At 42.9% G+C, this 17,766-nt stretch overlaps 1 protein-coding gene across 2 annotated transcripts in view; it reads left to right on the forward strand.

Moving 5' to 3' along the window:
- XYLT1 (xylosyltransferase 1) overlaps nucleotides 1-17,766 on the forward strand; it is a 190,333-nt gene that overhangs the window by 146,951 nt on the left and 25,616 nt on the right. For both annotated transcript variants that reach the window (XM_068699923.1, XM_068699922.1), the window contains exons 6-8: nucleotides 10,124-10,340; nucleotides 13,060-13,236; nucleotides 16,937-17,199. In XM_068699923.1, the coding sequence (XP_068556024.1) occupies nucleotides 10,124-10,340; nucleotides 13,060-13,236; nucleotides 16,937-17,199 (657 nt within the window). The remainder of the gene's footprint in view (nucleotides 1-10,123; nucleotides 10,341-13,059; nucleotides 13,237-16,936; nucleotides 17,200-17,766) is intronic.

The raw sequence follows: 17,766 nt of genomic DNA on the forward strand, positions 1-17,766 counted from the left end.
GTCCTGTCCCCCTATGGGCTGCTGCCTACAGCAGGTGGTGGTGCTTCCCTGCTGCGTTCCCCCAGCCTCCCGGGATCTCTGGTTGGGGAATTTCCGCTGCCAAGCTTGGTGACACTTTCTTATTTAAGAGTCAAGAATGTGGATTGTTACTTTGTTGTTGTTGATTTTTGGTTTTGTCTCAATTTGTCCAGTTACTTTTTAAGTTTTACCATTTCCTTTGCCTTGTCACGACCCTGTGGAAAACAAGTATCTGCTGGGGTGAATGGTATGAACAAGAGAAGAAGCAGCAGTCTGACAGTCTCAAGGTTTGACAACAAAAAACAAAGCCCGAAGAGACCACTTTAGGAAAGGATTTGAGACACAAGCCAATCTCCACTTATTGGGCAATGGGACAGAACTTTCTCCAGGGACATCCCATCTCTAAACAGACTTGAGCAGGGCTTTTTCTTTAAGAGGGCTGTCACGGAAGCCATGATAAGGGAGAGGACACTAGACTAGATGGACTGACACCCCATGTACAGTGATAATTCTACTGTTCTGAGGTGTTTTTCTCACAACATGGTAAACTAATAATGCAGGACCTGACCTCGGCATTTAAAATTCACTGAAAATTACATATATCTCCTCCAGCTTTCTATTTTAAGTTGCTCGTGAATATGGCTCCTAAAAAATAAGCTTTTCAACTAAGTCTGCCTTGTAAACCACTGCATATTCTCTGAATTTTAAGTCATCGTAGTCTTTGGATCACACAAAGAAGAGAAAAAGATTAGAAGTGCCATCTTAAAACTGAAATGCTCATACAGCTCAATTACAATGTACTTTGTATTCAAGCCATGTTCACAATCAGTACATGCTTTACTGCCAAATAAGGAGAGAAAGCAGGCTTCCTTTTATAGAGCGAAGTTTTCTTTTAGTTATGCCAAAGTCATTAAAAAGTGCATCGCTCTGATTTTTGTTTAGTGGCTTCAGAAAAGGGAACAGACGTGGAAATGGCTCCTTAACTCAGCTGGAGAAGCATTATTTCCTTAGAGAGCTAGATGTATGAAGTGAGATTGCATACAATGGCTGGAGTCAGTGCGTAGCACTTAGTGGGCAACACTTACATTTTCTCCTCTTTTCAGTGTCCTAGGCTATTAAAGCCAAAGAACAACAGAGTAGTTCTGTAAGCTGTACCAATTTGGAACACCCTGAAGATTTGTTATTTTTTTGGCAGGAACAGCACCTGGTTGATGCATTATAAAATATAAAGACAGTCAAATGTGACATCTTCGATGATGACAGGCAGGAAATTAAAAAAAAAAAAAAAAACTTGCCACAGCAGTCATTTGGGAGCAGTGTAAGCATGCTGGAAAGGTTGGATGCTGTTAAATCTTAGCAGAATCTGGAGCTCAGAGTCAGAATACAAACAGCTAAGGGAAAGGCCATTAAAAGTGTGGTTTGAATCTGGGTTCTTTTCTTGTGTTCTTTGATCTCCTCAGTAATGCTGTTCTTCCCAGTTGTGTTGTCTTCTTTCTGGCTGCTGGTTTCCAGATACTTTTGGAGTTGCTGAGCTGAACTGTTCAGCTTTTAGTAAGGAGCATCATGAGTCCAGCCCGGTTCTCAGAGGTTAGAGACCTTAACTCCTGAAGGGCCAGACCATGTTCCCCAAATCTTCACCTCTTTCATTCTGGTTCTGCTATGCCTGTTTGTTTCACCACCCTTTTGTATGTGCCTGTTTTCCATTCTGGCACATGCTGTTCCTTGGCCTTCTGTGTACAGGGTTAATCGTGGTCTGGTGGTCAGTTAGGAAATGTGTCCCACAGTAAATGCTATTGTGCATTGCTGTGTTGATGAACCACCCTGTAAGTACTCAAACACTAGGAAAAAATTGATTTATTATCCTTACCGTCAGAATATTTTAACCACTTAGCTCCCGGCAGAGCTTACCTTCCTGCTCATGCAAAGTATTTGGGGGTTCATTTGGCCTAAATTTTGCTCTCCTGTGCTTTTTTTTTTTGCTAATTTTTTTTTCCTAACACTTAAGTATTCTGAAGTGCACTGACTAGAAAGATCTATTTTTGCTTGTAAGTAGTTCAACCCAACAGTTGCGTGTGAACTGTAGGGACTGAAATAGCAACATGCATCTTCTATGCAAAAAGACCGCACATAAAAATTTTAGATGTTACAGCTAACTTTCATGTGTTCCCTCTTGCTTTATGGAAAGTGTTAGGAGTGCCATAAAGCCTTTACTGCTTCAGCTTGATGATTTGCCTCCTTGTAGGACATTTTTTTCCTGCTCTGTTTTTGGAAACAATGCTAAGCGGCCAATGCAAAGGAAAACAAAAATAGGTTAAAGATGGTAGGAAGATGCAGTAAAAGCAGCCATATGTCTTGACATGTGGGGAAAATGGATTGTTCTACTTGAATTTATTAGTCTTGGTAGAGTATGCAAGTAAGACCATCCACCAGTTCAGGAAGGTGCGGTAAGTGAGAAGGTTTAAAGTAGCAATAACTTACGTAGTGGGGTGGGAAGGATGTGAAAATTGAGGTACCAGTAAAGTAATCAGAAATCTGATTGCTATCTGAGAGCGTTCGGCTTCACAGTTCATTTTCAGTCATGTAAGTAATAACGTTTTTGTCCTTTCCTCCAAGATCCTGAAACGTTTTATAAAATAATTATAGCAGGGAGCATCCTTTTAAGTTTGCCAGATATTGATGGCCCTGTTTTACCCACTGGTAAACAGAGATTAATAGCCTGATTTGGCAGCTTGAAAATCCATATAGAAGCAACTCACACTTACTTGCCCCCATCACTTGGACAGTTCAAATCCCCATTTCCTTTTTGTTCTTCAATCATGTAGTAGCAGCACTGTGTGCCGTAGCTGCTCCAGCAGCAGTATCTCATGGACAAGATGACTTCAAGCTCAGCTGCTCCGTCCCAGCAGTGTTCCCAGGTGGGGACTGCTTGGCTGTGTGGGTGTTGGGAAGAGGAGGTGAGGGGAGAAGAAATCATCTGGGGAAGACATTTATTGGTGACAAACAGATGGCAAAATGTCAGCTTTCGTATCATTCAGTCTGTCTGTGGTGAATTTATGCTGTATCTCTGCATGCTATTATTTGCAGTTTTCTCCCTGTTTTGCTTATTTTTATATTTAAAAAAAAAAAAAAACAAAAAAACTTGAGTTGTGAACTCTTAGATCATGAGAGTAAGCCATTACATTTTTGTCCTTGTAAAACCTGTTACCATGTTTCTTAAAAGATACTGGAGTGAGAAGTGGTGGAAATGCAGAGGCAACTCTTTGAAGGTCCCTCTTGAGCAATGTACTCACAGGGGACTTATGAGACTGTTGTCAAAACAAGGCAATGCCTACGGGAGTCATTACTGCAAAAATAATCTCTGTAAGTTTCCTACACTAAAAACAGTTGTAGATTTTATTTTTGGAACACTTGAAGAGTTTGCTCCCTGACCCTCAACATTAAAACGTTAAGAAACATTAAAGTTTTTTAAGACTTTCTCTGAAGGAGAGTTTTCCAGCAGATGGAAATTTGGATTTTCAAGACCAGTACAAGTTAACTCTTAGGAAAGGGTGGATGAGAAGACAGTATTGTGAGGAATATTTTCTAAACGTCACATGGAGATGTGATGTGATTGAAGCACTGACTGGATAGGCTGAGGAAACTGCATATGAAAGAATCAGAAACCATTTATGTAGAGTATGAGGCATCTATTACAAAGCTTGAAAAATCCAATTACATCCTTACAGATATGGAATAATGGGCAGATAAAATGTGTATCCATCACCTTTCAGCAGCACCTCTTGTAGAATGCCCTAAACGTGATATATGTTTGGTTTCTATAAAGATGCCCTTGCTTGAGAAGGATCACATGTAACAGAATATTTCAACGTAGACTTGAAGCTTGAAAGAACAATTCAAAATACTGTACTGTTTTTGCTGCACTGTACAAAATCAAAATCTCATATTGTCCAGCATTTGTGGTATCAGACCTGCTGTCTGAACACAGATGGTTTACTTGCACACTGAGTTGAAAACTGCTTAAGCATATATTGGAAACCACAGTGGTAATGCAGATTGTCAGAAAATTCTTCTGATAGACCTGTTTGATCTCATAATTTCTTGCAGCCCAGCTCCTAGGTTCCCAAAGAACTGGCAGGGAGTAATGTCACTAACTGCATCTCGTAGCGCTGCCTTCTTTTCCTTGGCTGTGTCACCTCTGTTCTCTGCTCTGAACTGGACCCCAGTCCTCCCAAAGTCTGCGCTGGTGCTGCTCCACACAGTGCAGTGCTTGTGTTGTAGGACACAGAGAGACAAATGACTGACACTGATGGTATTAAGAAAACACTGATGGTATTAAGAAAAGCAATATTTCCCCTATGTGCCTAGTCAACTTCTGAGCATTTAGCACTGTGGTCAAAACTACCAAAAGCATTTCGGTTTGTGTGCTTGCTTACAGGTTTGGCTTATGCATGTGAAATAAGCCCAGTCTTACTAAAGCAAATCCAGTCTTTATAATTTTGTTTATATATGTTTGTGTAGTGGCATTAAAGCTTAAGGGATTGTTAGGGTACTATTGTGTTCATAATGTTTTCTTCAGAGTGAGAGAATTAAAGAAAGATAAGAAGCAATTCTGCTTTTCACCTCCTAACATTTGTATTCAGGATGCTGCAATTTAAGCACATTGGAGAGTGGGTTATGTGTTTTATTTCCTCTGCTCTTTTCTGCCATCTATTTTTTCCATACCAAGAGTTTTTTCCTACCCTTCTCAAACGGCAGGCATTCTGAATTATGTACTTCCTGCACACCCAGTTGCCAGTTGTACCAGGAGGAATTATTCCTAATCTTGACAGACAAATTAGGTACTACTGCTTTTTAACATTATTCCCCTTTTTGGTTCAACTCCATTTTGGGAGGTGGGGGTTAACCTTGGAGGTATTGAGCACAACCGAAAGAGTGAAACATGCTGCAAGACCACATTTTTAGGAAAGCAGATGCTTCTCTGGCACTGTGTGGACACTGTGCTTAAATACCCAGCTGTTTATTTCGGGTTTTTTGAGTACTGTGTAACCCTTTGTGGAACAGTTACTCATGGAAATGGGGTGAACTCAGGGTTGTGTTTCAGTTGGCTGGAATTTCTTCATGTCTGCAATGGAGACCAGGATCTCTGGGCAGAGAATGAGACTGCTCTGTGCAGATTTGGATTTTATGAACTTGCTTATTACAAAGAAATATTAAGTGATTGGTTTATGGAGATATATTGTAGCCTAGAGATTGCTCACAAATTGTTTGTTGCAAGCGTTGCCCCCAGGACTGTCAAATTACTGTTCTGTGCTTTCTACCTGGTCACCTCAATTGCAAGTTACTGTTTTATGCTCCCTGACAGATTGGCTCCACTAAGAGTTTCCAAGGAGGCTGTGCAAACACTGACAGCAAGCAGTCACTCGTGAACGTATAGCCATAGAAATATTTACTTGACTTTTCCTACCAGATATATCTGACGTCTTCATATGTTTGTTTAAAGGGAGTTGAAAGAGGAGTAGATACGGTCAGAGCAATGTGCAGAGTTTGTCCACAGACATGAACAAGAATATTGTCATGGTGTGAGTTGAGCTCCAAGCACTGCAAGTCCTTCCTTGCTTGGACATTGACTTCAGACCTGTGATGAATTGTTTTGCTGATGTATTGGTAGCTTTTGTTCATAGTTCTTACTCTAGTGCAGAGAGTAATGATAGTGAGGTCTCGGTAGGTACACATGGTGAACAGCAAAACCTTGGCAGGAAGTTTTCTAGGCAAGAGGCCAGAAACAAGAAACATAACAGAAGAACCTTTTTGACTTAATAGCGTATTCTTTCTAGACCAAAACCTTTGCTGGTAAGGAAGGTGTTGCAACCTGATTGCTTCTGGTGCTTAAGCAAGTGTTATTCATTCATAGACTTTGGAAAATAAAAAGCAGCAGGACTCTTAAGATCTTACAGTGTGAGCATCCAGTAGTGGGGGTCTCAGTGTTGCTGCGGCATGCAGTATCACTTGGAGAAAACTCTTCAAAAGGGCGATAGTTGATAGTGATATCTTTGCTGATAGTAGGTAACTGCAGAAGTATTTATTAGCAGTGAAACATACTGCAAGAGCTGAGCTGTGTGTTTATATTCGTGTTATAGGAGCATGTGTTAAATGCCTTACAAATGCACCATGTGTTATACAATCCTAGAGTCTCATCTGAAATGCATTTATAAATATTTAAATAGACAGCAAAATAAGAGGAGTTTCCTAAAATACATTGCCATCATGAGCTGTCTGGACAGTTAACAAGCTATACTCAGGGTAACAGACCATGGGCTGCAAAAAGTGCTTTTTTTTTGTTTGTTTTATGTGTTTGTTTTTTTGTTTGTTTGTTTGTTTGTTTAACTAAAAATATTTATCTGGAACCTCGTAAATTCTGAGACCATTAGGGCAGAAACAGCACCGCTCAGATCCGTAGCTGCCTGGCTGGTGAACTCAGCTGGCAAGATGCAGTGATGTTATGCTCTGCTTGCTGGTTACTTGAAAGTGCAATGTGACCTCCTCACAGTTAGAGACTTTTGATGCAGAGTTAATAAAATTAAAAGAATAACATGTCTTAGATGGAGCATTCTGTGGTCTTAATGTAAAATGAAATTCTTTTTCTTAACCCTGGTTTTATTTTCATTTTAGTTTCTCCTGGTTGACTCTCTTTTCATATCATCATTATTTTCTTCCTGTTGTTTGCCTTAGATCAGGAGAAAGGTCTGATGGCAGTCTCCATTGCATTTGGCTAATCATATGTTGATACAATTATATGTCATTGCCCTGGCAAGTACAATTACAGTTGTCAGAGGTATGCCAGTATTACCTGAAATTCAGGATTTCAGAAAGCATCAGAAGTTGTCCACGTTGACTAAGATTAATGACATGCTATTGCTAATACTATTGTGTTCTTTTCTTTAACGTTAATTCAGGAGTTCCCTGCTAGATGTCCTACAAAACCTAAGAAAGAGATAAGGGGAAAATCACCATCTTTGCATTTCATTGCTCTTTCTGAAGCTTGGCATGCCTTCATAAAAAGTAGTTTCAGTATTATATTGAGCATAACAAGAAACTAATGAAATACAGCATTAGACTAGAAACAAAGGAGGTCATGCTTTTGACCTCCGCCTGCTCACCTTTCTTCTCAGAGATGGCTGCTGCAAGCATTGTTGGATGGCTAGTCAAGGATCTTTATGAACTGTTTGTAGTGTTTGAGGGGTTTTGATTTCTTGACAGGGCTTACACAGCACCTTTTGCTTTCCCTCAGGTAATATCCAGTATGCTTAGAGTAAGTTCTTGCTTCCCTGAGTGCCAAAATTGCTATTGCCAGAGCAGCTAGTAACACTGATCATCCAAGAAGAGAGTCTGGAGAAAAAAGAATGCCTCATCCACCTTTTCCATTTGGGTATGCAGTTCAGCTCTGCGTGCCAGCAATACAGCCTAGGCTCACTAGGACAAACTGCTGCATCCTCAGGCAGGACCATTCAGCTTCTGGCAGATCTAAAATATGCCGGGTCCTGTTGGCTCCCAAGAAACATAAATGGGTAACGAGCAAGCGACCAATAGAGAGCTTCACAGATAAATGGAAATCATTTGCTATGCTAGCATGTTACACTGTGTAGGTGTAATAACTGTGTGTGAAGCAGGCCAAGGAAGAGTGAGCTTTCTGAGAAGTGCCGCTTCCTATTTGGTTACTGCTACTTAGAGTCTGATGTGATGTTCCTAGGAAGGCGTCAAGAAGCATTAGCAAAAGAGTTGCAGTTTGCAGGTCCCTAGAGGTATTGCTGCTTGTCAGTTGGGCTGTGCTGCCTTGCTGGAGGAGAAATGGTTGGCAAGTGCATTTAGTTTTCTTCCAAGAACCTTGTTGTACAGAATTTTGGGACTGAAATTTATTGTGAAAAATCTTGTGCTCACAAGGATTGTCTTTCTTCACTCTGTATGCCAAGATTTGCTTGTCGTAGCCATTAACCCAAAAAATCATAGAACCGTGTGCAAGAAATGTATGCAAAAAAGGAACCTGTTGACTATTTTGGAAAACATGAAGCTGTGAGAGACTAGACATCCTGCTTTGAAAGTGGCCATACTCTTCCATTGCCAATTTTGGACAGTAAAGCTGAAGTTGTATAACTGAGCTTTTGGGGATCGTGTAATGTAGGCTGAGGTAGTTTGTATGTTGAGGGTTTTTGAAATGGTCAGGAGGTCTTGTAGTTTGGGGGGTTCTGTTGCAATCAGAAAACCTTCTGTTTGAAAATGAGAATACGGGATGATAGCGGCTGGAAGAAATGACTTCATGGAAAAAAACTTTGAGTTCCTGTTTCAATATGGTCAATAAAATTCCATTATTTTCTTAAAATAATTAAGTCAAATGAGCATTTAGTTTTGAAGGAAATAAATAAATGACCAAACTTTCAGGCACATTAATATTTGATTTGGAGATAACTGCATAAATATTGAATTTGAGGATTACATTCCAGAGCACTGCATTAAAATTGCAAGACTTTTCTATTATCCTTCATAATGGAACATGAAATTAGAAACTTGTTCATGGAAAGAAAAATTCTGCTGCTCACGTCTGCACATTCTCAGCACTGTTGTGTTAACAGAGGAGCTATTCTTCTCATACTGTGAGAAGAGAGACAGAGCTATCAGCAGGATATAGACCCTGAAGTCATTTGTGGTCCTTTTGAAAATTAATACGCGCTGTTTTATAACTTCTTCTCGGTTCTTTGATTGGTATGGAATGAAACTTAAGGGAGTCAGCATACAAGGTGGGCAGACGCTCCTGTTCCCAGATGTAGCAGTCCAGAAAGGTTTGGTGTTCCTTAGCTTTTGCTTCATTTCTCCTTCCTTGGGCTGCACATGTTTAAGGACCATTTAAATGTTTTCTTGACTTCCTAACCCTAAAACATTTCTGAGAAGCCTGATACCACAGCTGGTGTAGCTCAGTATTGTTCAGGCAAGGCAGTGTGCTGCCCCAGCAGCAGTGGCTCCAGGGGCAGGCGCTGGGGGGCTGCTTCTTCTGCCAGTGCAGCGTGGGGCAGGGTGAAGCTGGTCTCACACCATCTGTGCTCAGCCCAGAAGGAAATAAACTTCTTAGGCTGTGCTTCTCCCAGTAGGTTCTGCAACTTCTGTTAGCCGGCAGTCTTAAATCCAGTGAGACCTGCGGTCTTGGCCCATTAGCTTGTGCATGTTCGTTACTACAAACAGCCTGGTTAGCTGGCGTTTCTTACTCCTCGGAACACGTGGGATGTATTCAGTACAGCAACTTGCTGTTATTAATGCACTCAGTCCCCATGCGTAAATGCGTGCTAATTCATGGCTGTCCTGCTTCCCTTTTGGGGAAATTATTCTGAAAATGGAATAACAAATAGAAACCTGTATCAGACGGTCCCCAAGCATGTGTGGGCATCCAGTCCAACGTGTTTGCAAACATAGATTGATTTCCCAACTCTTTATTCTTGTTATATTGGTCTCAAATAATTCATTTCCATAACACTACAGTTCTGCAGTTGCTCCTCGTATTCATGGTTCAGCAGTAAACAAAACATTCCCTATAGACTTGAAAATGGAGCGAACATACTCATTCTACAGCAAAGAGCAATGCAATTGTATTTCTTCCTAATTAACTATACCCCAGTAGAAGAATTCATGGAATAATAACATAGAAGGTAATTGGTCATTTTGCCTTCCTGTAGAGTTTGCTGTTTTTCAAAAACTACACGTTTATTTTGAGGCAGAAGCCTATCACACAGGTTGGGCTTCATTCCTTTTTACATTATGGAGGTTTTCTGGTGTAAAGAGTTAATGAACATTACAGATTTTCACACCTCAGTTTTGTCTTAAGACAACAGAAGGTGTAAATGACGTTTAAAAGCATTCTGTTGATCTTTGCCCCTATAACTGAATGTATAAATTATTAATCATTTATTAAACCTCTCTGTGTTATTTGTGAGTAGAGCAGACATATAAACAAGTGACCTCTTTATCCTTTTCTTGTTTGAGAAAGTAGCTTCTTTATTTATAGAGCTGGTGCTGGTAACAAAACACAAATTAACTTCTAATGGCTGGTTTTGTACTCCCTCAGATTTATTCGAAAACAGGGGCTGGATCGGCTTTTCCTGGAGTGCGATACGCACATGTGGCGCCTGGGGGACCGGAAGATCCCAGAGGGAATCGCCGTCGATGGAGGGTCGGACTGGTTTCTTCTCAACAGAAAGTTTGTGGAGTACGTGACTTTTTCCAACGATGATCTTGTAACAAAGATGAAGAGGTTTTATTCTTACACATTGCTGCCTGCTGAGGTATGTGAATTCAGAGCAATCCTTCTGTTTTCAAAACTGCAACTTTTGTGCTTGTCCCAGAGATCACAGAATCCTAGAATCATAATGGTTGGAAGAGCTCTCCAAGATCACGTGGTCCAACCATCCCCCTGCCACCGTCACCCACTAGGCCATGTCCCCAAGCACCACGTCCAACCTTTCCTTGAACACCCCCAGGGACAGTGACTCCACCACTTCCCTGGGCAACCCGTCCCAGTGCCTGACCGCTCTTTATGAAAGAAAATTTCTCCTAATTTCCAACCTAAACATCCCCTGGCGTAACTTGAGGCCATTCCCTCTGGTCCTATCACTGATTACCTGTGAGAAGAGGCCGACCCCCAGCTCCCCACACCTTCCTCTCAGGTAGTTGCAGAGAGCAATGAGGTCTGCCCTGAGCCTTCTCTTCACCAGACCAAACACCCCCAGTTCCCTCAGCCGCTCCTTACAGGACTTGTGTTCCAGGACCTTCTCCAGCTTCTGGACACGTTCCAAGGCCTCCATGTCCTCCTTGTAGTGAGGGGCCCAAAGCTGAACACAGCACTCGAGGTGCAGCCTGGCCAGAGCCGAGTACAGGGGGACAAGCACCTCACTGGTCCCTCTCAAGCCCCTCTTAAGCCCTAAGCCCCTCTTAAACTCAGCTGAGTAAAGGCTGCGCTTCACACTAAGGGCCGGGCCCTGACCCGTGTGTGGAAATCAGAGGATTTTGCCTGATTTCAGTGGGCTTGGAATCATCCTGCTGTTGGTGATGAAAATTTGACTCTCGTGATGAGTAAGACCTTTAGTGTTAGAACTACTTTTGCAGTAGTTCAGTCGATTTCTTTGTTTGTGGGGCATCTTTCCAACGAGTGGCTTTGTTTGATACTTTTAAGCCTATTAATCAATTACTGAACAACCAAAAATCCGGCTGCTATTTACTTGTGAATTGTTCCTCTGCAAAGCCTTTGAAGGTTATTAGACCTGGTGAATTGTCTTCATAAGTAGCTTTCCTCACTATTACCCATCCCTTTTATTTAAGAATAAGAATTCTACCAACAAAGGTTTATTGTTCTGTTCAAAACTCAGCTAGAAGGCATCATCACAAGCCATTTAGATCACTCAGGAATTGTTTGGCTACATGTGGTGCAGACAGGAGCACACACCAGGATGGGTTTTTGTCTGGCATGCAGCAGTTTGTCAGGGAGATGTGGTTTCTCCAAACAGAGCCTGGAGCCTTGCAGGCTGTGCTACACCTGCCCAGCAGGTACAGCGCTGCCCTGGCGTGTCAAGCTCTGCTCCCAGGCTACGTAGCATGCAGCCATCCCAATGAGACCCTGTGACTGCCTTTAAAATGACAGCTTTCATCCTCGCTAGCAGCCCCTGAACATTCTGAGGGATTGATGAGACCAATCTTGCAAATTTAGGCTTATTAGCTTGCAGTGGAGTGCAGCGATTGTCATCTTATGATAGGAGTTTATTATTCCACACACATGTTAAATAATCTTGCTTTAATCCCATTTCTGTTAAAAATCACCTTTTCTCTCAACTCCGATAACCTTTTCATCCATTATCTAGGAAAAATTTCTGTATCATTATGAAAGGACACAGGGCAATGGGTAATTGGGTAGGGTTTTTTTTTCTTCTTCCTCTCGCTTGAATGAGAATGGATGCCTTTATGGGTTTAACCACACAGTTCAAGCATAAAATCCGTATTCACTGAGCTGTCATTTAACATTAAAAAGGGTAGGGGGATTATTTGGGGGCCAGCCATGCTAGTGTTTTGCTGGTTATTTATAGATATTGCTATTACTGATTTTAAAGAGAAGTCACTGCTCCTAAAATTATCTCTTGCAGAGCTAAATTTGATCTTATTCCATAGCTTCTCTCTACAAGATTTTCTTTGCAAGATACATGACAAGCTTCTTAAAATCACCCTGCCTTCACTGACCTGTTAACCTGCTATATCAGTCCCCATTACTCATGATTTATGTAATAGCTGATACTATGGAGATATAATTAGGATAGCCCAATAGGAATTCCTTCGTGCCTTGAGTCAGCAAATAAAGACTTATGATTTCAGCTGTAATTGCAGGAGGCAGAATGTCCTTCTGATGCCTGGGGTGAACTGTGTATTTCAGTACAAGGCCATTCAACTAGCAGTGGTTTCAGAGTGCTGGAAGATGCATAGACCCACACAGGAGCTGAGACCATTTTACGTAGTTACCAGGGTGGTGGCTGTGGTTTGAGAATTGTCTTCAGAAACAACTTGAGATTTATCATCAATACATTGCTCAGGAAAATAGTCCTAAATTTGTTAGACCATTAGGACTAAGTTACAAAGAGAAAAAATGGGAGTTTCTAAGAACTGCTCTTACAGCTGAAATAAAAGTGAAGTAATTGCTAGCACTGATGCCTTTCCTGGAGCCCTTTGGATCCCGATGCCCAAAGCTGGTCATTTCAGAAGTATGATTATTCTGTGCTATGTTATTGTGGAATGGCCTCAACTGTATGTTATTACAGTTTGAGGGTGTCTGTGTGTAGTGTGCTGGGATTTTTCAGGCTCGATAGAATGTGTATGTGTGGAGTGCTCTTCGTACATGGCAAAATGGTAGAGCTCAGTAATTCTCGCATTCTGAGAGAAAGTAAGTCACCTGCATTAGCTTCAGGCCCATAGGAAAGAAAGTCCAAAGGCCTGAATGCACTGATCTGATCTGTTTTCTTGCAGTCCTTCTTTCACACTGTTCTGGAAAATAGCCCATACTGTGACTCCATGGTGGACAACAATCTGCGCATCACAAACTGGAATCGTAAGCTTGGCTGCAAGTGTCAGTACAAGCACATCGTTGACTGGTGTGGCTGTTCACCTAATGACTTCAAACCAGCAGACTTCCACAGATTCCAGGTAACTGAACTGTTCTCTTCTCTGGTACCCACAAAGTAGGTTTTCCACCTCTGCCAGGGTGTGGAGAGCAATCCAGCTACTTGGCTGCGGCAGGTTGTAGGAAGGGAAGCTTCCACCCCATTGAGCAAGGTGGAGAAAGAGTTGTGAGGATGCTCTCATCTTCACTTTAGGAGAATGACAAATCTGCTCTTCTGTATTTGAACCCTTGACTGCTGTGTGGCAAGGTCCCAAGTGGGGAGGCTCTTTGGACTGGTGGATCTGGCATTGGTGGGTCTGCTGTGCTAGAAAGGAGGGAAGTTTGACACACCTCACACTGCAGCGGTTTGGTTTGGTTTTTGAAGTTCCAGCTCAGGTGCTTTTGTGATTTCTTGAATGTCATGGCTTTCATTATGTAGAAGTGGTTTTTTTTGTCTTTGGAATAAGGCTTAAAAATGAGTGCCTGCTAGTCAACCAGGCTTGGCAGGACTGCCTCAAAAAGTTTAATCGGTTCCTTTGTGATACGATTTCCTCAAGACAGACATGAGAGCAAATCCTTGTGCTCAGGGGAGCACTGGCTCTCCAGACTGTATCTGGCCTGTGTATCCTCTGTTAAGAATGAATGACTGCTTGTTTCAAGGTCACCAGATCTGCAGTTCTGTCCTTACAGCTCCTTGAGGTTCCCTGCATAAAGCATATTTGTTCAGGCTTTGTGTGGGTTGGGGAATGTGTTACCCTACAGCACGAGAATGATGACTGCTTCAAAACAGAGACCATTTCTTTATTGTACTGTGCTGCTTACCAGACACGACTGAAGTCAGTGACACAGGCACTGACAAAAAGAGCAAATGAGATGTGATCTAAGAGGGGCTCTGCTGTCCCAGACTCTGATCCCAGGAAAATCTCCAGCACACAATAAATGGCAAGACTTAAAATGCTCCTGCAAGTCTGCAAAGGCTGACCTGCTCCGGGCTGGGAAAACAACCCACAACAACATTTCAGAAAACAATCGGGCAAACTGAGCAGCAAGGGAAAGATCAGCATTAGAACAGATGTAAAGGCAACTTCTGACACTTGCCCGATAAGAGAGCGCCTCAGATGAACGCACTGCACCAGAGGGCTTGCCAGCAGTTCCCACAGAGGCACAAAGCAAGCTGCAGAGGAGGAGATCAGAGAGCCCACAGTGTGTGCCGCCTCAGAGTAAAAATGAACATCCTCAAAAGAATTTTCAACCATCTCAGGCACTTTTGAACTCCTTGGCATCTCAGAACCCACTAGCAAGGCAAAACAAAGCACTTTGAAAAGCTGATGGGTTTTAAGTTGTGTGTAAACCAGTAGTGTACCTGCAATTGTGTCAAGTGCAGACCAAAAATCTCTATGGGATCGGTCAGAAGCTGAGAAGCCTCAGCCGCGGGTGGCCTCTCTCCCAGAATCCTGTTACCACCATAGCAACAAATCCATACAGGCAAAATGCTGCTCTGCCTCTTCTGAGCCCCGTGCTCACAGGATGCTTTGCTGCCTGCCTGCCTAATGACATGTTCCAGTGCCGCAGGGTCTCCAGGCTGACACAGAGAGAGCCTTCCCCATCCCTTCTGCATGTGGAGAGCCTTCCAGAGCAAGGCAGCGGGAGGTGGCTCCTGGCACAATGTGGTTAGCACCTGCAGAGAAAAAGTGATGTTGTCTTCTGCCATGACAGTTATCTTAAATTTCTTGCACAGATTTTTTTTTTTCAAAATTATACTGGTTCCTGCTAACCGGGTATTTGGGAATAATAGAGCTGCTGTCTCACAGTCTTGATATCCAGACTTTTGTGTTGCTTCCCTAGAAGCTAGCCATCAGACCCGGCTGAGGCAGGTGCAGAGGAGGGCTGGAGAAGGCTCTTGAATTAGGGTAGTGTCTGGCTTAGAGAATTAGTTCTGAGGAGAGAAACAAGGCATTCATGCACTAAGATAAATAAAATGAGCATTGCTTCAAGTGACTTTTTTCTGCAAATACGCAAAAATGGACATCAGGGAAAGAACCCAAGCTGTGCGGTAATGATGGTATCTCTGTGGGCTATGAGGATAACTGCTTTTGAAACCAGACGTGAAAGGAATTTGTGTCTGTGTCACTAGTCAGGTGAAAGCACCATATTTCGTCTTGAGTTACAGCAGCCATTTTTATTGTATTCACACCAATAAACAAAGCAAGACCAGACCGTGGGCTAAGAACTGGCACACAGTAATCCACACTGTTTAAATGTTAGCATTCTCTGTGGCATATTTTTGACCCATGCCAACTAACAATGCCCGAGCATGGCTCAGGAGAAAGGGCCAGGGGTTGTTCCCTACAGCCAGCGCAGGTAAATGAGGCCCCTCTGTCCATAGGGAACAGTCCAAGCTGTATGGATGCAAGCTGCATCACACCACTTGTCCTCAAGAGCAGAGGATGAGCCCTGCCCTGTTTTATTCACCAGCATTAGCTCTGTCTAAATAACCTCCTACAGCTTTGTTTTCACTGAGACATGTTCGCACATTGCATTAGCTATTCTGCTGTAAATAGTCTCTTCCCTGTGAGAGTATGTGCCTGCAGAGTAGTTTGTAAAGTGATTGAGGAATTGTGACTGAGTTTTAAAAGTTCACCTTACCTTAATGCAAGTTGACTTCCAGGGTTATCCTAGCCATTATTTCAAAACAACTGACCCACTTGAACCATTTAATTGGATGACGCAAATGATGGAGTTGTGTGTTATTTGTTCTGTCTGTCCTCAAACAGAAGGGATAAAATGCATCATAAGAGATGGATATGAAAAATGTTGAATTTCTGATGTTTTAAATGGCTACTTGTCACACTCAATTTGTTTTTCTTTCAAAAATGTTTTTCAAACCAATAAACAATGTACAGTGCTCTAAAATCCCATGTCCAAGTAACAAAGGATCCTTTTCTATCAGAAGAGTAACAGTGCAACCCATGATTTTCCTTAAACTGCCCATTTTATTTAACACGATTTTTACCATATCCTACATATTAGCAACAGCCATAACATCTAATTTGCCTTCATTTTCATGTCCTAAAATGATTTAGCATTTTCCCCTCATTTGAATGCAGTACTGCCTGAAAAATCAGGAAGATAAGGTTGTCTGCACAATATATCGAGGAGAGCTACAGAGACTGCTGTAATCACCCCGTTCAGTTGGGGTTTCACATAACAGCAGTATGTTCTCTCAAAACCTCAGCATCATCTCCCCTAAGCTTCACTGATGGAGAACTTCCCAGTAAGGGCACCTGAAGCCTACTGGCTGGTATGGAGACCTCTGCTGGGCTTCTCTGTTGGTCTGATCTGATTCAGCATCCTTGGTGGGCATTGTGAGCCTTATTCCTGTTTGCAAAGGAATTTATTCTGAAAGGGTGACGCTTAGCCCAGGGCAGAGCATTCATGTGGGGCCGGCCTACATGGAGGCGTCGGGCTGGCTGCATGCAGGTTGGCCTCACGTCATGGCCGCCTGTTCTCCGCAGGAGAGGCTTGCAGGGAGGGCAGGGCTCTGCATTTCTGCAGCAGAGCAGAACCATTTTCACCGAGGAATTGCATAGTTTGTATCTGAATCTCACCACGGTCACTGTTTAAGTCACCTTTGGCTGTGGGAAAGTTCTCTTCATGCCCTCAGCTCCAACCGATTGCTTAGGACAGTGTCGTGACTGAAAATGGGAGCTCACTCTGGTGTCTTTTCCTTTTGTATCCCCACAGCAGACTGCCAGGCCGACTTTCTTTGCCCGCAAATTTGAAGCTGTGGTCAATCAGGAGATAATTGGCCAGCTGGACTACTACCTGTACGGCAACTACCCGTCTGGCACCCCCGGCCTCCGGTCATACTGGGAGAACGTGTACGACGAGCCCGATGGCGTGCACACCCTCAGCGACGTCGCGCTCACCATGTACCATGCGTTCTCCCGCCTGGGCCTGCGGAGAGCAGAGACTTCATTTCACACTGCTGGAGACAACAGCTGCCGGTTAGTTTGGGTCGTTCTGTCTTTTTTCTGGGTGTTTCTGAGGAGGCAGGCCGGACTGCAGGATGCTGGAGGAGGTTCATCCACTTGGATGTCCTGGCTCAGAGCACAACAAACAGGGCCAGGCAGCTGCAAGAGTAAAGCGCTTATTTCCAGGAGTATTTATGCCTGTAATAAACTGTTGGTTAGTCAGGGCTGACATTATGTGACCTGTTTTCTGCACTTTTAAGGAGCTCCTTTGCAGCCTGATGAAGACTGACAGAATCCAGTTGGGCGCTGCTGCCCCCACTGCTGCGTTTTCTTTATTAATTTCAGTGAGTGTATTATACCCACAGCTCCTAAACCCTCCGTGTGATTGCAGCAGAGGTCATGTTCACCTCTATTATGCTTACAAAAAGCACAGGACAGGATTTCAGAATTAATCTAAACCAGGCTGGTTAATGGCCCTTGCTTGTTTGCTCCCCTGGGTGCACAGAGAACTACTTGCTCGAGCTGGGTTTGCTGCTTGCTTCCTGCAGCTGTCTGTGCCAAAAATCTTGCAACAGGTGGGATCCATTAACATCAAATAAA

This window comes from Anas acuta, chromosome 15 (genome assembly GCF_963932015.1).
Source record: "Anas acuta chromosome 15, bAnaAcu1.1, whole genome shotgun sequence".
In the NCBI taxonomy this organism is placed as follows: Eukaryota; Metazoa; Chordata; class Aves; order Anseriformes; family Anatidae; genus Anas; species Anas acuta.